The sequence below is a fragment of the Sapajus apella genome, unplaced genomic scaffold (assembly GCF_009761245.1).
Source record: "Sapajus apella isolate SASKATOON/1434 unplaced genomic scaffold, GSC_monkey_1.0 scaffold33, whole genome shotgun sequence".
Taxonomy (NCBI): Eukaryota; Metazoa; Chordata; class Mammalia; order Primates; family Cebidae; genus Sapajus; species Sapajus apella.
In genome coordinates, this window is record NW_022436973.1 from 6669184 (window position 1) to 6693779 (window position 24596).

At 49.5% G+C, this 24596-nt stretch overlaps 1 protein-coding gene and 1 non-coding gene across 4 annotated transcripts in view; both read left to right on the top strand.

The window, feature by feature from the left end:
- The first annotated feature begins 1146 nt into the window (after window positions 1-1146).
- The window catches only part of SLA2 (Src like adaptor 2), a 28713-nt gene continuing 5263 nt past the window's right edge, over window positions 1147-24596 (top strand). The window contains exons 1-5 of one of the 3 annotated variants that reach the window (XM_032295031.1): window positions 1147-1921; window positions 6479-6612; window positions 13289-13388; window positions 14765-14851; window positions 15685-15827. In XM_032295031.1, the coding sequence (XP_032150922.1) occupies window positions 6522-6612; window positions 13289-13388; window positions 14765-14851; window positions 15685-15827 (421 nt within the window). In that variant the 5' untranslated portion in view covers window positions 1147-1921; window positions 6479-6521. The remainder of the gene's footprint in view (window positions 1922-6478; window positions 6613-13288; window positions 13389-14764; window positions 14852-15684; window positions 15828-24596) is intronic. The other 2 variants (XM_032295032.1, XM_032295033.1) reach the window with 2 other exon arrangements.
- LOC116563067 lies at window positions 16765-16905 on the top strand. Its single transcript, XR_004274203.1, has one exon. It is a non-coding gene; the product is annotated as a U4 spliceosomal RNA (small nuclear RNA).

Below are 24596 nucleotides of genomic sequence, written 5' to 3' on the forward strand. Positions count from 1 at the left end.
AATTGCTTGAACCCAGGAGGCAGAGGTTGCACTGAGCTGAGATTATACCACTGCACTCCAGCCTGGGTGACAGCAAGAGTCCATCTCAAAAAAAAAAAAAAGTTTGCCTGTCATAAGACGACGGGCATTAGAGTTGTATGGCAGCAGGAGTGGGAAGGTGGACTTGAGCTCAAGTCCCTCCCTGCTAAGGGCCACATCCCTGAGTGGTTGTCACCCATTCTAACATTATTGGGCTGTCACCCATTAGAACTTTATTGCAGCGGTGTGCCTCCACTCTGGCTCCTTCAGCTTTCTATGCCAAGTGCCTACAAAGATAAAAATCAAACCAGCCTTCTCCAGGTTCCCCAGAATCAAGGGAGAACCTGAGCAGGAGTGCTCTAGCTGGCAAGGCCCCAGAAAGGGCTGCATGGGCTGAGCTGGAGTCAGGAGTCATTTCAATGTAGTGGGCCCTTTGTCTCCAGGAATACTAATCCCCCTAATGGGGAAGCAGCGAGAAGGCGTGGTTAAATAGTAATGAAGGGTGGACTGAATGTAACACATTAATCAAAGACAATTCAGTCAAAATTAGATTCTTTATCCTAGACCAGTGATTCTTAAGCTTGGGCATGAAATGTGGCTCATGCTGCTCTGATAATCCCAACACTTTGGGAGGTGGAGGCAGGAGGGCCAGTTGAGGCCAGGAGCTTGAGACCAGCCTGGGCAACACAGCGAAACCTCATCTCTACAAAAAATTTTAAAATTAGCCAGGAGTGCTGGTGCACACCTGTAGTCCTAGCTAATCAAGGCTGAGAAGGGAGGATTACCTGACCCTAGGTCAAGGCTGCAGTGAGCTATGATTGTGCCATTGCACTCCATCCTGGGCGACAAAGCGAGACGTGTCAAAAAAAAAAATCAAGCTTGGGCATTCATCAGAATCAGCTGGCAGTATGAAAACAGATCACCAGGCCTACCCCCAGAGTTTGAGTCCATAGATCTGAAATGTGGCCTGAGAATTTGCATGTCTAACAAATTTCCATGGAGGCTGCTGGTCTAAGGACCACACTTTGAGACCACTGTTCAGATATTGCTATTCAAAGTGTGGTCCCCAGACTGGCAACATGGGTGTCACCTGGGAGCTTATTAGAAATGCAAAATATTGAACTCCACCCCAAACCTACTGAATCAGAACCTGCAGTTTAACAAGATCTCCAGGTGATTCCTATACACATTAAAGGTTGAGAAGGCAGTGCTTTCCAAACTTGCCCATCAAGAGAATCTCTTGGAGGGTTTAAAATTTAGAATCCTCGGCTCCCTATCTGATGACTTGGATTTAGAAGGTGTGGGACTTCCCAGAAATTGCTACAATTAAGCCCCTCTGGATGACTGTTATGGTCAGGCCAGCATGGGAACTCCTGTTCATTTTCCTCAGTCCTGTGTTCCTTGGACAAGACCAAGCCACAAAGCCAGAGAAAAACCTTTAGCTCCACAATCGTGACAAGACAGCAGCTGCTCGCTCCCCTAGAAACAGGAACTTGGGGAAGGTGGCTTCTCGATGGTCTGTGATGCCGTCAGAGGAAACCGGTGGTTGTGAGAACCACAGAGTCTGCAGACGGAGCTGGAGCTCCAAGGACCCTGCGCCTATGTCTCTATGGTAGAGCTCAAAGAGTCCTGGGCCTTCCTTCCTGGCTCGGCTGTGCTTGGGAGGGTTCCCCAGTCTAGAATCCATAAGGAGCATGGGGCAGCTGATGCATTCCTGGTGTACAAACTGCTGACCGCAGACGGATGCTGAGCTACCCAAACCAACACCTAGCCTCTCCCTGAAGATCCTCCCAGGCTGGGAGAACACTGGCAGACTTCCAGAGGGTCCCTGAAAGCCCTAACCTGTTCAGCCAGAGCATGCATCTCAGCGGAGCCCTCTTCCCAAGCCTTTGAGGACAAACCAGTAAGTACACTTGGTTTTGTTTTCAGGTGGCCTGGTGACAGGTGAGGAAGAATGGTCTCCCCGGCCCAGAATGGGACCGGGGCTTTACTTGCTGGTGGGAAAAAAACGAGCTCAAGGAGAAGGGGAAGTGGCTCTACTGAGGCTGTAAAGAGGGGTGGTTTCTGGGGGTCCCAGAAGAACCAAGACCTATCTGCTCCACCTTTGACTGCCTCTTGGAGCTTACATCCTTCCCTGCAGCTTGTCTTCATACCCGTCCTAGTCTCATCTCGGTTGTGTACTTGCTGTGTGACTTTGGGCCCCTCTCTGCACTGCAGTCAGACTCCGAAGTCAGGAACGCGAGGGCTATCATCTCTCAAGACATTTCAGCTGTAGAGCCTACAGTGAAATCTCACTCTCAAAAGGGTGATATTTTTCAGGTGAGAGAGAGGGAGAAGTCTCCCTTTAACTCAATCCAAATTCATTATTATTATTATTTGAGTTGGGGTCTTGGTCTGTCACCCAGGCTGGAGTACAGTGGCGGGATTATGACTAACTGTAGGCTTGAACCCCTGGGCTCAAACGATTCTCCCGCCTCAGCCTCCCAAGTAGCTGGGACTTCAGACATGTACCACCATGCCCAGCTAATTTGTTATATTTTTATAGAGATAAAGCAGTGGGTGGGGGGGGCGGTCCTCACTATGTTGCCCAGACTGGTCTCCAACTCCTGGCCTCAAGCAATCCTCCTGAACTAGAAAGCCTCCTGAATTGCTGCGATTAAAGGCATGAGCCACCACGCCTGGCCAAATTCATCACTCTTACCCCCACCGCTGAAAAATGATCTTAAGAAGCACAAAATACACATCACGGCAGGCCCAGCCCTGCACGAATGGGCTACATGACCAGAAGCACAGGTCCTCTCAGGGACTTGTTGGTCACTGTATCTGAAATGGGACTCAAGTGAGACATTAAAATATATATAAATATTTATGTTCTGGGCAGTGTGCTGATCTCGGTGCTTTTGACTAACTTTTTCCTTTCACCCAGTGTCTCATGTCCTCTGGAAAGTGCCTGGCACATAGTAAGTTGCTCAAAAATTTGTGTCATTAATGATCAGATGCTGTCTTATAAAAGTTGTGACTAATACTGCCTTCTCCTAGGCCTGCCCACCGCATAGTCTTTATTTTGCCCCCAGGGGCATCTTTGCCTTACTTTGCCTGAGTCCTTGCTTTCAGCCTGAGTATAGCTCCCCTGTCTGCGTCTGCTTTTGGGCCCAGCCCCCAGCTCCACCTGCGGCAGGAAGGAGCCTCTGGGTCTATTGCAGGTGGTGATGTGGTCTTCCTGAAGGAGGGGAAAGGAAACTAAGCCTTACTGAGCACCCATTCCATGCCAGACTCCTGCAACACAGTGCTGTGGTGCTTATAGAGCACCATCATTCATAGATGAGATGCAGGAAGCTTGCATGCTTTGCCTGAGGCCACGCAGCTCCAGCCAGGTTCAAGGGAGGACTCATGCTACCCAAGGCAGAGGTTCTCTCCCTGGAGTTTCCTGGGCTTAGGATTGTAAAAAACCTCCTCAGGAGGATTGCTTGAGCCTGGGAATTTGAGACCAGCCTGAGCAACACAGCAAGACCCCTATAATTTAAAACAAAACCAAAAAGCCTCCTCAAGAACAGCAGCGCCATCTCAGTGTACCCAGGCTGCAGGATCCTTAAGGTCTGAGCAGGAAGTGGCTGTCAGGAGCCATTTCCATGTGATATGCCCATTCTGCATTCAAGAGCTTCTTTCCAGATGAATGCTGAGCTTCCAATAGGGAGGCAGCAGCAAGCAGGTTTTTTTTTTTTTTTTTTTGAGACAGAATCTCACTCTGTTGCCCAGGCTGGAGTGCAATAGCACAATCTCGGCTCACTGCAGTCTCTACCACTCAGGTTCAAGCAATTATTTTGCCTCAGCCTCCCAAGTAGCTGGGATTACAGGCACCCGCCACCATGCCTGGCTTATTTTTATATTCACCATGTTGGCCAGACTGGTCTTAAATACCTGACCTCATGTGATCTGCCCACCTCAGCCTCCCAAAGTGTTGGGATTACAGGTGTGAGCCATCACTCCTGGCTTATTTTTGTATTTTTAGTAGAGACAGGGTTTTACCATGTTGGCCAGGCGGGTCTCAAACTCCTGACCCCCATGTGATCTGCCTGCCTCAGCCTCCCAAACTGCTAGGATTACAGGCGTGAGCCACCACACCTGGCCCAGGTATTGTTATTCCCATGTCAATTAAAGGCTGAAGAATAGAGAGGGCTCTTCCAGCCTCTAAGGTAGGATCTTTACTCCCCAAACAGGACTGGCCCAGGAGGCCACAGAAATCACTCCATGATATTGATGGATTACCATCCTCATCCAGGCAGTGTGGGATTCAAAGGCAAGGAAGGAGCCCACTCTGTCACAACCCCATTCAGTGAGCTCCTCCAGGGTAAGAAGCATGGATTCCTCCTCCAGGGACTGCCAGCCCTTGGCAGGTGCCTGACACAAAGCAGGAGCTCCATGAATACCAGCTGCATTGGGCCAAATGTGTAATTGTGCCTTGTCCCTACTGAAAACAATGAAACCATCTGAAAAGAAATACAAAGCTCTGCCTCCCACTCCTCAAACAAAATATAGTGTTTGGGAAAATCAGCACTACCCTGGGAATCTGGGAATTTAAACTATTCTAAGGATAAGACACCTGTCTGAAGAACTGACAGTCTCATTTTGTTAATGTGTACCAAGTGCCTTCTGTCATGCCTCACTAAATGCTGAGTAATAGGCAAACAAAAGAAGTCCTTGTCCTTTTGCAGTTACAGGATAGTGACAGATTAAACAAGTAAACTCTCAAATGAATGATGAAAACTTTCGAAGAGAGGCTGGGTGCCATGGCTCACACCTGTAATCCCAGGACTTTGGGAAGCTGAGGTGGGAGGAGTTCAAGACCAGCCTGGGCAACACGGCAAGAGCCCATACTTAAAACTTGCAAAGAAGCTGGTTGTGGTAGCAGCTAATGCCTGTAATCCTAGCTGAGGTGGGAGGATCCCCTGAACCCAGGAGTTCAAGGGTGCAATGAGCTAGGACCGTGCCACTACACTGTAGCCTGGGTGACAGAGCAAGACCTCCTGGGGAGGCTCCCAGGAGAGGCCTCTGACGAAGTGACATTCAGGACGTGGTAAAGGAAACATGGGGCTGGCTAGGGTTTTCATATGCATTATCTCTTGGACCTATATGTTGGATGTCGTTATCCCCATTTTTCAGATGAGGAAAAGGGGGCACAGAGAGGGGAAGTGGCTCAACAGTCAGTTCCCCAGAGCCCTGCAAGTCATCACTGCATTTTTGAGACAGCATCTCACTCTGTTGCCCAGGCTGGAGTGCAGTGGGATGATCTTGGCTCACTGTGAACTCCATCTCCCAGGCTCAAGCAATCCTCCTGCCCTCCCACCTCAGCCTCCTGAATAGCTGGAACTACAGGTGTGTGCCACCACACCCAGCTAATTTTTGTGGGTTTTTTGGTAGAGATGGGATTTCACTATATAGGCCAAGCTGGTCTTGAACTCCTGAGCTCAAGCAGTCAGCCCCCCTCGGCCTCTTAAAGTGATCAGCCTCTTACTAAGTGCTCACTCCTGTAATCCCAGCAACTCAGGAGGCTGAGACAGATACTCTTACTTGGCCTTGTGACACTAATAACAGTGTATCCGTGTCACCTTTGCTTGCTGTGACACCAGCTCTCAAGCCTGCTCAGATCCTCCTTGCAGACCTCTTTTTTTTTTTTTTTTTTTTTTTTTTTTTTGAGAGGGAGTCTCTCTCTGTTGCCCATGCTGGAGTGCAGTGGCCCAATCTCAGCTCACTGCAACTTCAGCCTCCCAGGTTCAAGCAATTCTCCTGTCTCAGCCTCCCTCCTGAGTAGATGGGACCACAGGTGCATGCCACCAGGCCCAGCTAATTTTTGAGTTTTTAGTAGAGATGAGGTTTCACCATATTGGTCAGGCTGGTCTTGAACTCCTGATCTCAGTTGATCCACCCTCCTTGGTCTCCCAAAGTACTAGGATTATAGGCATCAGCCACTGTGCCCTGCCCCTCTTGCGGACCTCTGACCCAAGCCACAGGTCCTGGTATGCCCGGAGGGAGCTGACTGTCCTGTCATTGTTCCCTGCCACCCAGTAGCAGAGTATGATCCCGGGTCAGAGAAAAGGTTCTAAGTGAGCCATAGGAATTCAAAGGAGTGATCAACAAAGGCTGGGGGGCTGGGAAGGCTTCCTGGGGAAGGAAGAAGGGGATCCAAACAGGACTGAAGGAGAGGAGAGGGCATGACTGACCATGGGAGGGACACAAGTAGAGGCCCAGAAAGAAAGCGTTGCGCCCGTTGTGGCATAAAAAGATGAGATGTGCAGAAAAGGAAGCCTTCAGGGTCTGGCAGAGAGGCTGGAGCCTGGTCCCACAGGAGGGAGGTCATTCACATGCTCTGTGAGGAGATAGCCAGGGCCGATCTGGGGAGGGAGGGATATCTGATATCAGGGAAGGAGCCTCGGCTCTGTCCACAACACGGTGTCTCTTTCAGATTTCCCTCGATGATGTGCTTCTATGTGCTCTGCTGAGGAACAATGGGAAGTCTGCCCAGCAGAAGAAAATCCCTGCCAAGTCCAAGCTTGAGCCCCTCTGTCCAAGGCCAGGGACCTGTGTCCATGGAAGCAGGTAGGCCTTGGGGTCTGCTACAGCCAGGCCCTTCCCACACAGTCCTAGATGTCACTGCCTCTGTGGGCCTTCCTGGCCAGCAGCTCCAACACAGCGTAAGCACCACTGAGTGCCTGCTACACACCAGGCCCTGCCTACTGAGCCATGCAGCAGGGTCCCTGCTCCTGTGAAGCCTACCTTAGCAGTAAGAATAGTCAACAACCAGATAAATAAGAAAATAGGAGAAAGTGATAAGCACAAAGCAGAATATTAAACCTGGAGGGCATGATAATCTCCCAGGCATTCTCCAAGGCTTCCCTCCTCCTCAACCAGTTGTTTATCCAAACATGAAGCTGGCCAGCCCCACCTCTGCAGCTCCCTAGAGCTGAACTGTCCACTGCAGTAGCAACCAGCCACACGCAACTGCTTAAACTTAAAATTTTAGGCCGGGGTCGGGCATGGTGGCTCATGCCTGTAATCCCAGCACTTTGGGAGGACAAGGCAGGCAGATCACCTGAGGTCAGGAATTCAAGACCAGCCTGGCCAACATGGTGAAACCCTGTCTCTACTAAAAATACAAAAATTAGCCAGTCCTGGTGGCACATGCCTGTAATCCCAGCAACTCAGGAGGCAGGGAAAAAGAGTCACTTGAACCTGAGAGGTGGAAGTTGCAGTGAGCCGAGATTGCCTCACTGCACTCCAGCCTGGGCGACAGAGTGAGAATCCATCTCAAAAAAAATAAAAATAAATAAAACGTCTTTCATCACCCTAGTCATATTTTAAGTGCTCATAGCACATGTAGCAAGTGACCACCTTGTTAGACAGTACAGAATTGCAGAACATTTGCATTGTTGCAGAAGGTTTTGCTATACTGTTCTAATGGACCTAAGAGGTACTGTGTAATTACCTGAAGTGAAATTAGCACTCTCTCTTTTATTTTTATGATGGTGGGTGTTGTTTTTGGGGTTTTTTGGGGGGTTTTATTGTTGTTTTATTTTTTGAGACAGAATCTCGCTGTGTCGCCAGGCTGGAGTACAGTGGCGCAATCGCAGCTCACTGCAGTCTCCACCTCCCAGGTTCAAGCAACTATCCTGCCTCAGCCTCCCGAGTAACTGGGATTACAGGCACACACCACTACCCCCAGCTAGTTTTTATATTTTTAGTAGAGACGGGGTTTCACCATGTTGGCCAGGATGGTCTCCATCTCTTGACCTCATGATCTGCCTGCCTTGGCCTCCCAAAGTGCTGGGATTACAGGCGTGAGCCACCGCACGTGGCCTCCTGGATAATTTTTTAAATTATTTGTAGAGATGGGGTCTCCCTATGTTGCCAGACTGGTCTTGAACTCTTCGGCTCAAGTGATCCTCCCGCCTCGGCCTCTTGAAGTGCTGAGATTTCAGGCATGAGCCACTGCACCTGGCCAGGGCCGTGTTTTGTTTTGTTTTGTTTTGTTTTTTTGAGACAGAGTCTCACCCTTGTTTCCCAGGCTGGAGTGCAATGGCACGATCTCGGCTCACTGCAACCTCTGCCTCCCGGGCTGGACCAATTCTCCTGCCTCAGCCTCCCAAGTAGCTGGGATTACAAGCACATGCTACCATGCCCAGCTAACTTTTGTATTTTTAGTAGAGATGGGGTTTCACCATGTTGGCCAGGCTGGTTTTGAACTCCTGACTTCAGGTGATCCGCCTGCCTCAGCCTCCCAAAGTGCTGAGATTACAGGCGTGACCCACTGTACCTGGCCCTTGCCAGGGCTGTCTTAGTGAGGGAAAATAGCATATACAGTGCATATGCTGAGTCTATAACTGTGATTTTCTAAGAGTCTTGACTAAAACTCCCAATTTTTAGGACAGTTGAATAATCAAAATATCCTAGCAATTCTAGTATTTTGATGTTGGAACTATGGCCCCAGGTCTGTTTCTTGTTCTCCGTAACAGGCAATAAATCCTTTCTCAAGTCACATCTGTATTGGGATTTCAGTAATGTATTAGGGTTCTCCAAGAAACAGAACCAATAGGTCGTGGTGGTAGTGGGTGGGTGGGTGGGTGGGTGTGTGTGTGTGTGTGTGTGTGTGTGTGTGTGTGTGTAGACATTTATTTTTGAGGAGCTGGCTCACATGATTGTGGAGGCTGTAAGTCTGAAATCTGCAGGGCAGGCTGGAGACCCAGGGAAGAGCTGATGCTAAGTACTGAGTCCAACCGCAGTCTGGAGGCAGAATTCCTTCTTCCTCAAAGGATGTCAGTCTTGTTATTTTAAGGCCTTCAACTGATTGCATGGGGCCCACGCACATTATGGGAGTGTCATCTACTTTACTCAGACTACTGATTTAAATTCAATCTCATCTTAAAAAATATCTTCATAGCGATATCTAGACTGGTATTTGACCAAATATCTGGGTTGTGTGGGTTAGCCACAATGACACATAAAATCAACCAGCACAGATAACAGGATCATACTACTTCACAGTGTATTTTCTCGCTCTCCTGGACAAAGCCTAGGGACATGTACTTTATATGGCTCTTGTACAAGCTTTGCTACTGGGACTTTGGTTAAATCACCTAAATTGGCTGAGTGTAGCTGCTCAGGCCTGTAATCCCATCACTTTGGGAGGCTGAGGCAGGTAAGTCACCTGAGGTCAGGAGTTTGAGACCAGCCTGACCAATATGGTGAAACTCCATCTCTACTAAAAATATAAAAATTAGCCAGGCATGGCAGCATCACCTGTGATCCCAGCTACTCAGGAGGCTGAGGCAGGAGAATCACTTGAACCCTGGAGATGGAGGTCTCAGTGAGCCGAGATCACACTATTGCACTCCAGCCTGGGCAACAAAAGCAAGACTCTGCAAAAAAAAAAAAAAAAAAAGCTGGGCACAGTGGCTCATGCCTGTAATCCCGGCACTTTGGGAGACTGAGGCGGGTGGATCATGAGGTCAGGGGTTTGACACCAGCCTGGACAATATGGTGAAATTCCGTCTCTACTAGAAATACAAAAATTAGCCAGGCGTGGTGGTGCACCCCTGTAGTCCAAGCTACTTGGGAGGCTGAGGCAGGAGAATCGCTTGAACCCAGGAGGTGGTGGTTGCTGGGAGCCCACATTGTGCCACTGCACTCCAGTCTGGGCCACAGAGTGAGACTCCATCTCAAAAAAAAAAAAAAAAAAAAACAACTTAGGTGTGGTGGCACCCACCTGTATTCCCAGCTACTTGGGAGGCTTAGACAGGAGAATCACTCAAACCCAGGAGATAGAATCTGCAGTCAACCAAAATTGCACCACTGCATTCCAGCCTGGGTGACAGAGCGAAACCTTGTCTTTTTTTTTTTTTTTTTTTTTTTTTTTTTTTTTTTTTTAAAGACAGAGTTTCACATTATCACCCATACTGGAGTGCAATGGCACCATGTTGGCTCACTGCAACCTCTGCTTCCCGGGTTCAAGCAATTCTTCTGCTTCAGCCTCCCAAGTAGCTGGGATTACAGGAACCCACTACCGCACCTGGCTAATCTTTTTGTATTTTCAGTAGAGACAGGGTTTCACCATGTTGGCCAGGCTGGTCTCAAGCTCCAAACCTCAGGTGATCTGCCCACCTCAGCCTCCCAAAGTGCTGGGATTACAGGCATGAACCAGTACACCTGGCCTGCGACACCCTGTCTTAAAAACAAAACAAGAAAAATCCCCTATATTGTAGGGACTTCTCTCCTTCTCCTCAGCCCAAGCCCCCAGTATCCTCATTTCCCTAATTCCATCCTTGCCCAGGCTCACACGCCGTGACCCCCTGAGCCCTGTAGGACTCCTGGTGGAGAGGCAGCTGCTCCTTTTAGCCACCCCTTCTGCACTGAGAGGCCGTGCAGTAAGGAGACCGGGAAACCACGCAGACTCCACCTTGGTGGAGGGCTCATGGATGGGGTTGCCCAAAACACACTCCTCCCTGGACTGAGGATAGAGCGTGATAGAGGGAAGGGCATAGCTCCCCTAGGCCCTACAGGCAGGGAAGGCTCTGCCCATGGACAGGGTTGGTCACCACCCTGAGCAGCCCCAGGCATGACTCAGAGTGGCCTCAGGACCTCTGCCTATGGTTAGATCCAGAGGAATCCAAGGTGAGGAAAAAACAGTGCAAAAAGGCTGAAATAACCAGCTAGCATCATAATGACAGGATCAGATTCACACATAGTAATATTAACCTTAAATGTAAGTGGGCTAAATGGCCCAATTAAAAGACACAGACTCGAAAATTGGATAAAAAGACCCATTGGTGTGTTATATCCATCTCACATGCAAAGACACACATAGTTTCAAAATAAAGGGATGAGGTATATTTACCAAGAAAATGAAATGCAAAAAAAAAGCAGGGGTTGCAGTCCTAGTCTCTGATAAAACAGACTTTAAACCAACAAAGATCAAAAAAGACAAAGAAGGGCATTATGTAATGGTAAAGGGATCAATGCAATAAGAAGAGTTAACTATCCTAAATATATATGCACTCAATACAGGAGCACCCAGATTCATAAAGCAAGTTCTTAGAGATCTACAAAGAAACTTAGACTCCTATACAATAATATGGGAGACTTTAATACCCCACTGTCAATATTAGACAGCTCAACAAGACAGAAAATTAACAAGGATATTCAGGACTTGAACTCAGCTCTGGAACAAGCAGACCTAATAGACATCTATAGAACTCTCCACCCCCTGGCCGGCCTCGGTGGCTCACACCTGTAATCGCAGCACTTTGGGAGGCCAAGGAACGCAGATCACAAGGTCAGGAAGTTGAGACCATCCAGGCTGACATGGTGAAAGCCCGTCTCTACTTAAAAAAACACAAAAAAAATTAGCCAGGTGTGGTGGCATGTGCCTGTAGTCCCAGCTGCTCAGAAGGCTGAGGCAGGAGAATCACTTGAACCCAGGAGGTGGAGGTTGCAGTGAGCCAAGATCATGCCACTGCACTCCAGCCTGGGCGACAGAGCAAGACCGTCTCAAAAAAAGCAAACGAACAAATGAACAAAAACAGCTCCCTGTAATCCCAGCACTTTGGGAGACTGAGGCAGGCAGATCACGAGGTCAGGAGATCGAGACCATCCTGGCCAACATGGTGAAACCTCATCTCTACTAAAACACAAAAAATTAGTCGGGCATGGTGGCGCATACCTGTAGTCCCAGCTACTCGGGAGACTGAGGAAGGAGAACTGCTTGATCTCTGGAGGCAGGGGTTGCAGTGAGCCAAGATCGTGCCACTGCGTTCCAGCCTGGTGACAGAGGAAGACTCTGTCTCAAAAAACAAAAACAAAACAAAACAAAAACAGCTCTTGGATTCATTGGTTTTTTTGAAGGGTTTTTCGTGTCTCTGTTTCCTTCAGTTATGCTCTGATCTTCGTTATTTCTTATCTTCTGCCAGCTTTGAATTTGTTTGTTTTTGCTTCTCTAGTTCTTTTAATTGTGATAGGGTGTCAATTTGAGATCTTTCCCCGCTTTCTCCTGTGGGCACTTAGTGCTATAAATTTCCCTCTAAACACTCCTTTAGCTGTATCCCAGAGAGTCTGGTTTTGAGTGAGTGAGTTTTGTTTTTGTTTTTGTTTTTTTTTTTTTTGAGACAGAGTCTCACTCTGTCACCAGGCGCCAGGCTAGAATGCAGTGGCACGACCTCGGCTCACTGCAACCTCCGCCTCCTGGTTCAAGCAATTCTCCTGCCTCAGCTTCCCCAGTAGCTGGGACTACAGGTGCGCGCCACCACGCCCAGCTAATTCTTTTGTATTTTTAGTAGAGACGGGGTTTCACCATGTTGGCCAGGATGGTCTCGATCTCTTGACCTCATGATCTGCCCGCCTTGGCCTCCCAAAGTGCTGGGATTACAGGCGTGAGCCACCGCGCCCGGCCTTTGAGTGAGCTTCTTAATCCTGAGTTCTAATTTGATTCACTGTGGTCAGAGAGACTGTTTGTTATTAATTCCGTTCTTTTGCATTTGCTGAGGAGTGTTTTACTTCCAATTATGTGCTTAATTTTAGAATAAGTGCTTAGCGTTAATGTGCTACAAGCATCTCTTTCAGGAATCCTTACAAAAAAAGGACAAAGGGGAAGAAGGGGAGGGACACTAGGGTGCAGTGAAGTGGCCTTCAGCAGTCACTGAAGGCTGGATTTTCAGGCTACGTGGCTTGGCAGTCATAGGGAGTATGGTTGGCCTGAGCAGGCTGCCCTCTGGGGTTGGTGAGGGTGTGGGTCCTATGCTGAGGGAGCCCTTGCCACCTGATGCCCAGCCTTGAAATAGGGCCTTATGGCCTCCACATCTTGAGCTTCATGGCCACCATGTCCTGGGCAACATAGCGAGACCTCATCTCTACTAAATAATTGCTTTGAATTAGCCGGGTGTAGTGTAGCACACCTGTATTTGAGCCCAGGTGGTCAAGTCTCCAGTGAGCCTAATTTTTAGAGATAGGATCTTGCCCTGTCACTCAGGCTACAGTGCGGTGCTGATAGAGCAAGACCCTATATCTAAATTTTTTCTTCCTTTCTCTTTCTGTCTCTCTCTCTGTCTGGGCATTGTCAGGGCTCTGCAAAGCTCTGCTGGAAAAGCTTTAGATTCCAGGGTGGCCCTCTTAGGAAGTGGATGGGACTCCTTCAGGGTGCTTGTGGAGGGCTGATGCTGGAGCCAGACTCCACTAGACCTCACGCATTGCTAGCCAAGTGGGTGACCATCTCTGTCCCTCCATCTAGAGAGAAGCAAGGCCACAGCCGTGGCCCTGGGCAGTTTCCCGGCAGGTGGCCAGGCCGAGCTGTCGCTGAGACTCGGGGAGCCATTGATCATCGTCTCTGAGTAAGTCCATGGGCACTGGGTACCTGAATATGCACTAATAGAGCCAGGCGTGGTGGTGTGTGCCTGTAGTCCCAGCTGTTTGGAAGGCTGAGATGATCGCTTCTCGGCCTTTTGGCTAAGATCAAGTGTGGAAGGCTGAGATGGGAGAATCGTTTGGGCTCAGGAGTTCAAGGCTGCAGTGAGCTATGACCAAGCCAGTGCACTGCAGCTTGGGTGACAGAGTAAGACTCTATCTCTAAAAATAAATGAATGGGCCAGGTGTGGTGGCTCACACCTGTAATCCCAGCACTTTGGGAGGCTGAGGTGGGTGGATCATCTGAGGTCAGGAGTTTGAGACCAGTCTGGCCAACATGGTGAAACCCTGTCTTTACTAAAATAAATGGGCTTGGTGGCAGGCACCTGTAATCCCAACTACTCGGGAGGCTGAAGCATGAGAGTTGCTTGAACCCAGGAGGCAGAGGTTGTAGTGAGCTGAGATCATACCATTGTACTCTAGCCTGGGTGACAAGAGCAAAATTCTGTCTCAAAAAAAACAAAAAAATTTAGGCTGGGCGTGGTGGCTCATGCCTGTAATCCAGCACTTTGGGAGGCCAAGGTGGGTGGATGACCTGAGGTCAGGAGTTCAAGACCAGCCTGGCCATCATGGTGAAACCCCATCTTTATAAAAATAAATAAATAAATAATTAAAAATAGGCTGGGCATGGTAGCTCACACCTATGATCTCAGCCCTTTGGGAGGCTGAGGTGGGTGGATCATGAAGTCAGGAGTTCAAGACCAGCCTGGCCAACATGGTGAAACTCCACCTCTACTAAAAATACAAAAATTACCTGCGTGTGGTGGCGGGCACCTGTAGTCCCCACTACTTGGGAGGCTGAGGCAGGAGAATCGCCTGAACCCAGGAGGCAGAGGTTGCAGTGAGCCACGATCACACCACTGCACTCCAGCCTAGTGACAGAGTAAGACTGCGTCTCAAAAAATAATAATAATAATAATAATAATAAAATAAATGAAGGAAGGAAAGAATGGCGATGCTCTCAAGGGAGAAGGGTCCCTTCCCCCCAGTAGAAAAGCACAAGGCATTTGCTGAAATGCTCACAGAATCCCTGTGGTAGGGTTTCAGGTGGCTGGACATCCCTCAGGGAGAACTGTGGGTGGGCAGGGCCCTGTAGCAGGGAACCTGGAATCATGCCATCTACCACCAGCCGCAGCTCTGGCCCAGGAGGTACCTGGACAAGCTAGTGTAGGGAAGCCTGGGAAACAAGTGGGACAGACGGCCGCAGGATCCAGCCTGAGAGGGTCCCTGCAAACCCAGAATGTGCAGTTTTTGGGGCCTTGGCTCATCTGAAAGAGGTATCCCCACTCCTTTTTCTCTCCAGGGATGGAGACTGGTGGACGGTGCTGTCTGAAGTCTCAGGCAGAGAGTACAACATCCCCAGTGTCCACGTGGCAAAAGTCTCCCATGGGTGAGTTCCCACTTCAGGCCCGCCTTGCGGGAGTTTCCTGCTTTTTCTTCCCACAAGCACTCCCCTTCATGCGCGGCTTTGTGCTGAGCAAAGGGGAGGAGTATCAGTCAGGCGCGGCTTTATGCTGGGGGTAGAGGAGAATCAAGCCCAGGCCCTGCCCTCAGGAGGAACAGACGGCTCATCCTAGCATAGGTTGGCCTGTGAGACATGGGAGCCAGAGGAGGGGTTTGGGAAGGCCTATAGAGGAGATGTGGAGCTCTAAGCTTTGGAGGGTGGCCGGGATCTAGTGGTGGAAAATGCTGAAAGGGCCATGTGGGTGATGGGAGCACACCACGTGAGGGGCTGGTGCAGTGGTGTGCGCCTGTAGCCCCAGCTTCTAGGGAGGCTGAGGTGGGAAGATCACCTGAGTCTAGATGGTCAAGACTGCAGTGAGCCGCAATTGTGCTATTGCTCTCCAGTCTAGGCCACAGAGCAGGAGCCTGTCTCAATAAAAAGAAAAAACAGAGGGGCAGTGCTTGGAAAGGTGAGGCTTAGAAAGGTTCGTGGATAGAATCAGGGTGCTGGGGGGACTGGGTAGGGATAGCACAGAGGCTGGGATCACCCCAGGTTACTTGGGAATGAGGTCTCCAGGCAGAGAAAGCTGGGGCTGTCCCCATGAGTTTGTCCTCCCAGGGCCCTGGAGCCATGACTAGGAGGACAAAGATGGTGTGGACCTCCGAGATCCCAAGGCCAGCTGTTCATGGAACAGACAGAACTTTGAGGCCCAGAGAGGGAGGGCCTTGTGAGGGTCACTCAGAGGCGGTAGTAAAATCTTGGCTTCCCTCTTCCTCCAGGCTGACCCTGTCCCTTGTCCCTCTCTCTTGCTTCTCCAGGTGGCTGTATGAGGGCCTGAGCAGGGAGAAAGCCGAGGAACTGTTATTGTTACCTGGGAACCCTGGAGGGGCCTTCCTCATCCGAGAGAGCCAGACCAGGAGAGGTGAGTAAGCTCAGCGTCAGCCCAGGCCCTTCCTGCATGGAGGTCTCAGAAAGGAGCCCACAGATATATGGCTGCAGGTGCAGCCCAGAAAATAGGCTTTGCCGGCAAGGCATGGTGGCTCATGCTTGTAATCCCAGCACTTTGGGAGGCACAGGTGGGTGGATCACAAGGTCAGGAGTTCGTGACCAGCCTGGCCTATATGGTGAAATACAAAAATTAGCTGGGCATGGTGGCGGGCACCTGTAATCCCAGCTACTCAGGAGGCTAAGGCAAGAGAATCACTTGAACCAGGGAGGGGGAGATTATGGTGAGCTAAGATTGCGCCACTCAGAAGAGTGAGCCACAGAGTGAGACTCTATCTCAAAAAAAAAAAAAAGGAAAAGAAAAGAAAATAGGCTTTGCCTGACTCCTCAGTCGGTCAACCAAGATTTCCTGAGCCCCAGCTCCGTCCCTGTCCATATGAGCCATGTGGGGCCCAGGCTTGGAGAGATGGAGACAAGCCATGAAAGCAGAGGAGAGGCAGCTAACTTTGGAGCAATCAAAGGAGGCTTCAGAGAGGAGTGCACCATGAATTGAAACTTAAGGATGCTCCCACAGGATCCCAGGCAACAAGACACAGTGGTGCTGGGGTGGACCAGGGGGCTGCACCTCAGAACAATAGGAGGTAAGAAGTGAGCAAGGCTCCAGCACAGAGGCCTTGGATGCCGGGTTAAGAAGCTTGGGTTTTCTCCCAAGGCAGTGGGAGTTGCTATTCAGCAGAGACACAGTGCCGGGTATGTGTTCTGGGGGAAACAAGAGGATGCATTATTGTGACTCTCAGTGTATTCTGCGGGCCACTTGCTTAGCAATAGAGAGGGTGGGGCGGTCAGTTTAGGGGACACCGAAAATCATATCCTTCCCTGAGAGGTTTTTAATCTGTGTTAACATAAGACTTCTCAGCTTTGCACAGTGGCAGTATGGTAGCCAATGAGGTTTATCCGAGGTGTGATTATTGCTAATTGAAAACTTTTCCTAATACTCCGCCATGACGACTTGCAATATAGTCGGCATTGGCAATTTTTGACAGTCTCTGTGGAGACTGGAAAAAAAAACAACATAAGACTTCTTAGGGCGTTGCCTTTGCCTATTTCCCAAGTGCTTCTGAGAACAGGAGCATTTCTTCATGCAGCACCTGTAATATTCACTCCATGTTCATTCATTCAGGAAATGCTTCTCAAGCACCTACAATGTGGGGAGGCTGCAGGGAATGACAGGACCTACTGTATGTGCCAGGTCTTAGGCATCTCTGGTGAGTGAGGTGAGCATTGTCCTGCTCTCAGGGAGCTCCCAGGTCACTGGAAGCCAGTGTTCCATGGCACAGAGTTTGGGAAACAGACCTGTATTTGAGATTCGCAGTCATGCCAGGGCTTGTCCCTCAAATGCTAAGAGTGTGATGGGACTTGAGGGTAGGGCAGAGGCCAGATGTGAAGGGCTGGAGTTCCTAGCCTTGGTGTTGAGCAGTCTGGCTGTTATCTGCCATGTTGCTGCCATGAGATCCTATAAGCAATAGAATGAAAAATCTTCATTTCTGAAAATGAATATGGGCTAGGCACGGTGGCTCACACCTACAATCCCGGGACTTTGGGAGGCTGAGGTAGGAGGATCACTTGTGCCCAGGAATTTGAGACCAGCCTAGGCAACATAATGACACCACTTCTCTACAAAAAAAAATTTTAAATTTAGTGAGGTGGTGCGTGCCTGTAGCCTGAGCTACTTGGGAGGCTGAGGCAGGAGGATCACTTGAGCTCAGGAGTTCCAGGATGCAGTGAGCCATGACTGCATCACTGCACTCCAGCCTGGGCAACAGAGCCAGACTCCATCTCCATAAAATAAAAGTGGTCTCAGGTACCTTGTTACAGAGGCAAAAAAGAGAAAAAATAAAAGTGAATGTGAATGGCCCACAGTAGGGATCAAGACTCAGCCAACACATTGGCAACTAGGATTTGTAAAAGAGTATAGTCACAGAATTTCCCTACACTGACCAACAGTGATTGCTCCCTCTCAAAGACACATGATTCTGATCTCTTGGCAAAACATTGAAATGGTGACAGGATCTCTTGGGTCAATAGCCAGTCAGAGCTGGAAACCCATTGGAAATCATCTCATGGATCCTCCTCTTCCCATTGTACAGACCGAAAAACAGAGGCCCAAGAGGGGTCAGGATGCACCACATCACACATGCATGTGGGACTTTTCCCACCGCAGGTGTGAGATGCTCTGAGCTGCTGCCCCTGCCCTGAGTCCCTTAAGACAGTCATGTTGGCATGAGGCATTCATGTTGGCACTGCACGCACAGCCACAGACTAGGGAAGAAGGTATCAGGAGCAGACAGACCTCCTGGCACCTGCCTTGATATAAACCAACTATGACAGGTTGTGGGGACTTTTGTTCTCTGCCTCAGTCTCCCTCCTAGGGCCCTCTCCAGCTTCTTTGCCTCTCCTCCTCTGCCCTTGGTCATTCCTAGGTTGACCTCTCCAAGGCCCCTCCTGCTCTTTTCTAGGCAGCATCAGCACCCCCACCTCACATACACCCATAGGCTGGTAGTGGGGCTGGGGAGGCCAGCCCAGCACAACAGCTGCAAACAGGAAACCACAACAGTGGTGCGGAGTGGAGCAGGGCCCCACTGCAGACTGTCCCTGGGAGCTCTAGAAGCCACAGGAAGTGCTCACTGCTCAGCTGCCCCAGCCCTGGCCCATTCTCTGACGTGGTTCAGCCCCAAGAGTATAGTGGCCAGCTCTTATGGCCACTCTGCCCCTTACCTAAGAAGGCCCTGATACAAGGAGAAAACCTGTGAGTGACAGAGGAGAAAGCCGTAAGGATCCATGAACTTTTTTTGTTTGTTTGTTTGTTTGTTTGTTTGTTTGAGACAGAGTCTCACTGTGTCGCCCAGGCTGGAGTGAAGTGGCACATTTTGACTCACTGCAACCTCCACGTCCTGGGTTCAGGTGATTCTCATGCCTTAGCCTCCCTGGTAGCTGGGATCACAGGTACATGCTACCATGCCCAGGAAATTATTATTATTTTTTTTTTCTGAGACAGAGTCTTGCTCTGTCACCCAGGCTGGAGTGTAGTGGCACAATCTCAGCGCACTGCAACCTCCACCTCCTGGGTTCAAGCGATTCTCCTGCCTCAGCCTCCTGAGTAGCTAGGATTACAGGCATGTGCCACCATGCCCAGCTAATTTTTGTATTTTTTATAGAGATTGGGTTTCACCATGTTGGCCAGGCTAGTCTTGAACTCCTGACCTCAGGTGATCCACCCACCTTAGCCTCCCAAAGTGCTGGAATTACAGGCATGAGCCACTGTACCAGGCTATGTTTTTGTGTTTTTAGTTGAAACGGGGTTTTGCTGTGTCGCCCAGGCTGGTCTCAAACTCCTGAGCTCAGAAAATCTGCCTGCCTTGACCTCCCAAAGTGCTAGGATTACAGGCATGAGCCACCTCACCCAGCAAGATCCATGAAGATCTTTAAGGACCCATAAGATCCTCACAAGGCTGGGCACGGTGACTCATGCCTGTAATCCCTGTGCTTTTGGAGGCCGAGGTGAGTGGATTACCTCAGGTCAGGAGTTTGGGACTAGCCTGGCCAACATGGCGAAACCCCGTCTCTACTAAAAATACAAAAAAATTAGCTGGGCGTGGTGGCAGGTGCCTGTAATCCAGCTATTTGGAAGGCTGAGACAGGAGAATTGCTTGAACCTGGGAGGCAGACGTTACAGTGAGCCAAGATTGCACCACTGCACTCCAGCCTGGGTGACAGAGCGAGACCCTGTCTCAAAAAAACACAAAAAAACAAAAAAGATCCACATAATTACTGGTACTAAAGTCACCAGATCCCCATAGCCAGCTCCAAAAGGGGATGGATCAGAATGCAGCTCGTTATCAAAGAGGAAGATGAAAAACGTTAGTGGGGGAGAAAAAAGTAAAGAAGAAATTTGCCAATGCTCCAGGAAAGGTAAAGTTTTCCTGCAGGTCATGGCCAATGTGTAGATCAGGAAATCAGTTTAGAGGCCAGGTACAGTGTCTCACACCGGTAATCCCAGCACGTTGTGAGCCCAAGGCAGGAGGATTGCTTGGGCTCAGGAGTTCAAGACCAGCCTGGGCAACAAAGAGAGACCCCCCCATCTCTTAAAAAAAAAAAAAATTGGCCAGCCACAGTGGCTCACACCTGTAATCCCAGCACTTTGGGAGGCTGAGGCAGGCAGATCATGAGGTCAGGAGGTGAGACCAGCCTGGCCAACATGGTGAAATCCCGTCTCTACTAAAAATACAAAAATTAGCGGGATGTGGTGACGCATGCCTGTAGCCCCTGCTACTTGGGAGGCTGAGGCAGGAGAATCACTTGAACCAGGGAGTCGGAGGTTGCAGTGAGCCAAGATTACACCACTGCACTCCAGCATGGCAACAGAGTGAGACTTCGTCATAATAAATAAATAAATAAATAATTAGCCAGGTGTGGTGGCATGTGCCTGTTGTCTCAGCTACTTGGGAGGCTGAGACAAGAGGATCACTTGAGCCCAAGAGGTCGATGCTGCAGTGAGCTGTGATCATACCACTGCACTCCAGCCTAGATGACAGAGCAAGACCCTGTCTTTAAAAAATAAATAAATAAATAAATTCAATAAACAAACTACCGATGCATGCACCCACCTCCAGAGTTTCTGATCTCACTGGTCAGGGATGTGGCTTGCACACTGTAAAAGCTGCCCAGGTGATTCTGATGTATAGCCAGGGTCAGAACCCACTACTTTAGTGGGTCTGGACCAGTGTGTGTTTGTAGTGAAATTGAGCAGAGAACATCACCATGGTTGGGGTAAATATTGCATCATAGAACTTTTGTTTCAGGATTTTTATAAGGTGTGTCCCGGGTCACAGCATAAACTTTCGTACTGCGGTTTGACACCTCAGTGACTCTAGGGGCCCAAGTGACGTCATAGAACAGTGGTTCTCACTCTTGAGTGTACAGGAATCATCAGGGGAATGTGATGACACTGTAGACTGTGGGCCCACCGCAGACATAACTGAGTCAGACTTTGGGGGCAGAGGTCAGAAATCTGCTTCTTGGGCAAGCTCTCAGGATAGTTATACTGTTCTCTTGACTTTGAAAACACAGTTCAAATCTAGGGAACCCAGAATGAAATAAGAGACAATGTATTTTACATTATGCTTTTGTCTAATATAGTGGGAATCAGTCATTGACTGAGTGAGTGAGTGATACTAGGATCAGCTTCTCGTTGGCCCAAAGGCACCTCTGGGATGGGGATACCACAGGGGCTTTAAGCCTGTGTGTGGACCAAGGAGGAAGGCCTGGGACCCTGAGCTACCAGGGACACTAATCAGAGTCCAGAGTGCGAAGACCCCATCTTCCTGAGTCCCACTGGCAAACCTGGCTATATGATAGGCCTGGGGACAGCCATGGCCAGGCTCTAGTCAGCTCCCAAATCTTGGTCTGTGAAGGGGGTCTGGAAGACTTTGTGGAGGTCATGGGGTTGTGCAGAGGTCAGCATAGGGTTGGGGACAGGCTCTAGGAGCAGCCCCCACTGGCTATCCTGCTGTGTATCTGTTCTGTGTCAGGTGCTATAAGGGGGATTGATGAGCAAGACATGGTTCCTGCCCCTGTGGGGCTCACCTCTGTCCACTGTCAATTGGGAAACACTTACTGAGCATCTCCCCCAAGTCAGGCCTGCTAAGTCATGGCTTTTGTCCTCAGGCTTCAGATAGTGGATTAGCCTATTGGCCAGGTTGGTTTTGAACTTCTGACCTCAAGTGATCCACCCACCTTGGCTTCCCAAAGTGCTGAGATTACAGGCATGAATTACCATGCCCGGTCCTGCTAATTTTTTCTTTTCTTTTTTTCTTTTTTGAGACGGAGTCCCACTCTGCTGTTAGGCTGGAGTACACTGCAACCTCTGCCTCCCAGGTTCAAGCGATTCTCCTGCCTCAGCCTCCTGAGTATCTGGGTCTACAGGTGTGCACCACCAGGCCCAGCTAATTTTTGTATTTTTAGTAGAGGTGGGGTTGCAGTGGAGGTTGCAGTGAGCCAAGATCGCGTCGCTGTACTCCAGCCTGGGCAATGAGAGCGAAACTCCATCTCAAAAAAGAAAAAAAAATCAGTGTACATGGTCTGATGGGAATAATACAGCAACTAAATACTTGAAATGAGGATGCTTAAGGAAAATCACAGCTGTGGATGTGTTGGCAAGACTGCACTTATTTCCCCTGAGTGTGTTGATTTCATACCTGTGTCTGAGCCTAGAGCGGTGTCAGGCATGTAGTGGGTGCTCAGCGGATGTTTACTGAATAAATGAATGAGCAGGTGAGCACACCTGTGCATGTTGAGAGGAGGAGAGAGGATGAAGAGCTTGGGAAGACGGCCCCCTCCAAATAGGAAGATTCAGGCTATTTTCAGCATCAGACTGCCAAGGACAGAACCAAAGTCACCTCCCCATCACCCCTAGTGCCTTGCTTCCCAGTCAGTCAGCTGGACCTGTGTACCCCACAGCACTCCATCTTCATTCAGTTAAGGGATGGCTCTGGGTGGGTCTTCTGTGCCTAAGGCTGGGTAGGGCTTAGTAAATGCTCAATATGTGTTTGCTGCAAACCATGAAATGATAAGCCTTCAAGAATCAATCCCAACACCATCTGTGCTCACAGACAGTAAAAGTGCAAATGGTGATGAGCTTTCCTTAAAACTGCTTGTAATCATGGCTCTGTCCGAGTGTTTATCACAGAGTTTCAGTCATTCAACAAATGCATACTGTGTGTTGACAGTGCCAGGCACTGTTAAAAACACTAGAGACTTTGCAGTATGAAAAGCAAGATTCCTGCCCACAATCTAGTTGGCAAGGTGGACAGTGAATAAATAAGAAAGAGTGTGAGAGTGATAAGTGCCAAGAGGAAATAAAGCAGTGTTTGGAGGACACGGAGTGCCAGGGTGTGAGTGTGTGAGCACAGGCCTTAGGGAGGCACGTCCTCAGCAGGAAACTATGGGAGATGGGACGAGGGGAGGGGGGTGTTGGGAGTCAGGTCACACAGAGCCTTTCCAGGGAGAGGACTTGGGATTGATTTTAAGTGTGACGGGGAGAATTCTGAGTAGGGGAGCGAGACGACCTGACCCCTGACCTGCTACAAAGAGAGGAAGCCTCGCAGGAAGCAGTAGCAGGCTCTGTCCAGGTGAGAAGTGGTGGGCTCTTGGCTCTGTTGTGACCATACCAAATAGGGCTTTTTGTTGGGTTGGATGTGAGGCTGAGAGAAAGGAACCAATCAGGGATGGACCTCTTATCCCGAGGACCTCTTATCCCTGAGATCAACAACCAGATCCCAAGTGTAGCTACCCATTCTGATTCTAATAATGTTGTGACAGTGGCCAGGGTAGGGTGGTTGAAGAACCTTGCAAAAGATATAAGGTCTTGGGCCGGGCGCGGTGGCTTAAGCCTGTAATCCCAGCACTGTGGGAGGCCGAGGCGGGTGGATCACGAGGTCAAAAGATCGAGACCATCCTGGTCAACACGGTGAAACCCCGTCTCTACTAAAAATACAAAAAATTAGCTGGGCATGGTGGCGTGTGCCTGTAATCCCAGCTACTCAGGAGGCTGAGGCAGGAGAATTGCCTGAACCCAGGAGGCGGAGGCTGCGGTGAGCTGAGATCGCGCCATTGCACTCCAGCCTGGGTAACAAGAGCGAAACTCCGTCCCAAAAAAAAAAAAAAAAAGATATAAGGTCTTGGTCACTAGTTCAGCTGGGTTGGTTGGCCTTCTGGGCCTATTTTCAAATATTTAGCCCATTCCCAACCAGCGTTTTTTCAAGGTTACAGCACAGCTCAAGAAGAGACTCTTCTCAAACGTATAGAATACAAGCCGGCATTGTAGTGTACACCTATGTCCCAGCTACTTGGGAGGCTGAGGCAACAGGATCACTTGAGCCCAGGATTTTGAGGCCTGCCTGAGCAATAGTCAAACTGTCTCTAAAAAAATTTTTTAAAAGTCCGGGCACGGCCGGGCGCAGTGGCTCAAGCCTGTAATCCCAGCACTGTGGGAGGCCGAGGAGGGTGGATCACGAGGTCAAGAGATCGAGACCATCCTGGTCAACATGGTGAAACCCCGTCTCTACTAAAACTACAAAAAATCAGCTGGGCATGGTGGCACGTGCCTGTAATCCCAGCTACTCAGGAGGCTGAGGCAGGAGAATTGCCTGAACCCAGGAGGAGGAGGTTGCGGTGAGCCGAGATCGTGCCATTGCACTCCAGCCTGGGTAACAAGAGCGAAACTCTGTCTAAAAAAAAAAAAAAAAAAAGTCCGGGCACGGTGGCACACGCCTATAATCCCAGCACTTTGGGAGGCGGAGGTGGGCGGATCACCCGAGGTTGGGAGTTCAAGACCATCCTGACCAACGAGAAACCCTGTCTACTAAAAATATAAAATTAGCCAGGTTTGGTGGCGGGTGCCTATAATCCCAGCTACTCAGGAGGCTGAGGCAGGAGAATCATTTGAACCCAGGAAGTGGAGGTTGTGGTGAGCCGTGTTTGCGCCATTGCACTCCAGCCTGGGCAGCAAGAGCGAAACTGTGTTGCAAAAAAAAAAAAAGTTCAAAGGTCAAAGGGCTCCCAATCAGGCAAAAATAACAAAAGGAAGCAGAGACCCTACTGGTGTCAATATCTTCTCAAAGCATATTGACTCTAGGTCACCTTGTTAAATTAACTTTTTAGTTCTAGTAGCTTTTTGACAGATTCCTTA